General features: G+C 30.6%; 1 protein-coding gene across 1 annotated transcript; it reads right to left on the bottom strand.

The window, feature by feature from the left end:
• Positions 1 to 1,285: 1,285 nt before the first annotated feature.
• LOC149156248 (GDSL esterase/lipase At5g22810-like) lies at positions 1,286 to 3,518 on the bottom strand. Its single transcript, XM_089444698.1, has 5 exons — positions 3,266 to 3,518; positions 2,586 to 2,704; positions 2,153 to 2,386; positions 1,813 to 2,059; positions 1,286 to 1,509 (listed from the first exon to the last, which is right to left on the bottom strand). The coding sequence occupies exons 1-5, from the start codon at positions 3,516 to 3,518 to the stop codon at positions 1,319 to 1,321; spliced, it is 1,044 nt and encodes a 347-aa protein (XP_089300824.1). The 3' UTR covers positions 1,286 to 1,318.
• Positions 3,519 to 3,757: the final 239 nt, after the last annotated feature.

Raw genomic sequence — 3,757 nt, forward strand, 5'->3', positions numbered from 1 at the left:
ATTTATTTATTTTATGTAAAATATAGATAACTATTATGGGGTGAATGTGATAATATAACTTAGTTATATTAAGTGCATGATTTAAGCACCACAATTTAGGTGGACGGGAATCAAATTACTACAAATCTATGGGGACATGATAACATAGTTTTATGAAAAAAAGGTGCGCAACAATTGAATAATTTAACTATCAAAAAAAGTTGAAAAAAACTTTATTATTAAAATAAAACTTTGTTATTAGAAGGAATACAACAATTAATAGAAACCAAATTGGGAATGATTATAGGTTAATAATTATTTATTGTTAAAAATAAGTACCATAATGAATGGAAAAAAAAATATTAATTATTGAAAAATCCATATATTTAATTTAGTTTTGATAATTAATTTACTATTAGATTGTTATAAGAAAAAACGTTGTTATTAAAAAAAAATACAACCATTACTAGAAAAAAAAGTAAATAATGATTATAGGTGAATAAATATTTATTGTTAAAAATAAGTATGATAATGAATAGAAAGAAAATATCAATTAATGGAAAATTCATATATTTAATTTTTTGAATAATTGCCATTATTGGTTTTTTTAAACAATTTTTAATTTTAACAAATTGATTTTAAACTGCATAAAATTAGTCATGAATCAATAAAAAATTATAAATTCAAATTTAAAAAAAAAAAAAAATTAATTTCAATTTCTAAAAAATAAATTTAATATTTAATTTATCACAACTTTAATAAACTTTACAAATAACTTTTAAAAATTTACAAATTAATTAAGGGTCAAAACATTTTAACCCAAAAACAAATATACAAAATTATATATGATTTTCAATTTCAATTAATCTTATAATTATCTTTAAATTAAATAATAATTACAATTTACTCTACAAGTATAAAAAATTATATACTATCTTTATTGATAATTTTTTTTATTAATTTTTAAAATTAGCCAATAATATTTAAAAATATATAATAACAATCAATAGAAATATCTTAACCACATAATTATGTTTGGAAAAAAAAACAACACCGACAAATATCTGCGTCCAACATAATCAAGGTCTAAATTTTAAAATGCTACACCATTGCTTTAAGAAAGTATGGACAGTCTTTAAATGCCCATAATTTTGAAACTGGACTGAGATTTATTATCCGGTTCTAAATCAACAATTTACAAGGAGGGAAAAATATCAATAATATTTGAGGAACCAAAACCCATTCCATAACTTAGTTGGACGTTGGCACAGTAAATATTATTACAGTTTTACGATTCCCTGCAGATTAATGAATAGTGGACGTAACAGACGCAGTGGCGTTAGCTGATAAGCGGAAGAGCTTGTGAAAATATGTTTTGGGCGAGGATCGCGTAAACATGGCTTGTTGGATGGACTGAATCCCAGAACACATATTTGGATGCATCCGGACAGGTTGGAGTTTCCGAGTTGCACATATACGCTGCCTCTATCAAACCCGTTCCACAGCAACCTGTCCTAGTTTGTTCAAACCCTGCAACCAGAAACAACACATTACACTGTCAAATTTGGAGAAATTTATAAGTATCCAGGTAGATCGATTCGAAGGATCTATCTGCCGGTCAAACTAGAAGGAAAGAGATTTAATCCATAACCTCTCAGAAAAACAAGGTACTTAGTATCAGAATTAGACCTACTAAAAATTTAGATATACATTTTATTTTTATAAAATGAAAAAACATATTAGGCTAAACCATATTAAAAAACCTTAGTTAATAAAGAAATTAGGTTATGATGAAGGCAAGCGACCCGAGATACAGAATATTAGCATATGCACCGGGATGCTGTATGATGTCAAACAACTTGTCATATATGTGAATATAAATCATTGTAAGGCCAGGAAATCTGGGCTTCAGTGCCTTTAATAATAATACAATCTTCTGATTAAAAGAAACAGCGACATCATTATACTCGTCAATGCAGGTGTTACCCATCAAATTATGCATGGTTATTTGTGAAGGTAAACAGCCAAAAGGAGGCAGGCCAATGACAGCAAGTCTGCGTGCACCCTCGGTGTATATACTCTGTCACACACGCAATTCAACGGTGATTTAATATAAACCCAGTAAATGCCTAACATCACCATTTATAATTGCATTGATGAAACTATGGATCACCTGTATAAATTCCGAAAGAGAATGTAACAGAAGATCCTGGAACTGCGTGACACTGTATTCTTCACTTAGAATAGGATTCATATAATAATTAAGAGCAAAGTCATTAGTTCCCATGCTTATCCCAAACAGGCCTCCTGATATTATCTTGGTGGCATTAAAAGCGCCAACCATATTCGCAATCCGGTCTTTATACTGCCTGAAATACTCCACTTGTTGCCCCAAAGTTAGAACATTCTGCACATGTTAAAGTTGAAAATTATAGATCTGGAAATTAAATATCTGAAATGAGTTTGTTTGGTAATTAGTTCAAGAAAAAAGATGCACATGTTAAAGGTGAAAATTATAGATCTAGGAATTAAATTTCTGAAATGAGTTTGTTGGGCAATTAGTTTAAGAAAAAAAGATATACTAACAAGAGAGAGAGAGGTAGAACCATAGTATCATAGTATCCAGCTGCAGCAGAAGCGAAGCTGGCGCCTGTAAGCATTTGTTTTCCTTGGAATTGGGGATCCAGATATGCGGGCAGTAACTCAGGAAGACCTGCTAGACCAGCTGTACACAGTTGAAATGGTTAACCATAGCAGCATTAACAAGTAGGATCAGTTTACATTTCAAAAATATTTAGAACAGCATTATTCTAATGATTTGTTGGTGTATTTTTTTTTTATAATTTTGGTAATAACTACATTTTTATTATGTGTAATATATAATTTTGATTAATATGGGAAATGAATGGGTGATATCATTAAAAAAACCCTTAACAAAATATCGAATCACTGTCTATCCAAAACCTTCAGAAATCACCCTCTATCCAAGACCGATGAAGAATTGAATAAATAACTTCACATTAAAAACACCTTAACTTAAAAAACACCAAATCACTAGATATCCAAAATCCCTGGAAACTTTAAGATAATATATACTTTCCCTTCCTAATTCCAACATTAAAACGAAACTATCAAGTAGGATCAATTTACATTTCAAAATATTTAGAACAGTGTCAGTCTAAAGCTTCATTGCTATAGTGTTGATTTAAGACAATCTGTAATAGAATTTATGTTACTATCATATGAATTTAGTGTACAGGTTACTAGGTTTTATTTCGAGTCATACATAATATATCTGTTACTAATTTTCCATTAGTAAATCGACCAGTAGGTTTACGATCCGCAAGATCTCTCCCATATGGAGGAAAGTTGGCTTTGAAAATCGTTGCAAGTCCATCATTGTTGCCAGGATCTACAGTGGAATCTCCAAATATGTAGGCAGCTGACACTATTGGTTTTCTGGGGCTAGTCTGTGCTGCGTTCAGAGGCAATAATGCCAGCAGACACGTTACAATACAAATTTTGGCAAACCGTTCCATTATTTCTATTGCTTCCGAAATGCTGAACAGAATAGCTCAGAAGAAACTGCTTAAATCATGATTTCGGGACCAATTGGTGATGCATAATCTGTCCAAGTAGAGAACTCTGAGTCACGTTGAAACGTGTTATATGAACATGTTAAAATTTCATAGTTGTATTGGAGTCCGTAGTGCCAGGTTGGTTTATTAAGCGTTAAAATTTCATAGTTGGTATGAGTGTCCGTAGAGCCAGGTTGGTT

The sequence above is a fragment of the Pinus tabuliformis genome, chromosome 9, assembly GCF_031772625.1.
Source record: "Pinus tabuliformis cultivar Carrire ecotype Pingquan chromosome 9, CPIR1, whole genome shotgun sequence".
Classification (NCBI taxonomy): Eukaryota; Viridiplantae; Streptophyta; class Pinopsida; order Pinales; family Pinaceae; genus Pinus; species Pinus tabuliformis.

Excerpts from the sequence above, each read along its gene's own strand:
- LOC149156248 (XM_089444698.1), bottom strand. The coding sequence starts at position 3,518 with ATGGAACGGTTTGCCAAAATTTGTATTGTAACGTGTCTGCTGGCATTA. Across the intron at positions 2,387-2,585 it reads CTGGATACTATGATACTATG|AATGTTCTAACTTTGGGGCA; the intron begins GTTCTACCTCTC and ends TAACATGTGCAG. Across the intron at positions 2,060-2,152 it reads CTCTTTCGGAATTTATACAG|AGTATATACACCGAGGGTGC; the intron begins GTGATCCATAGT and ends CGTGTGTGACAG.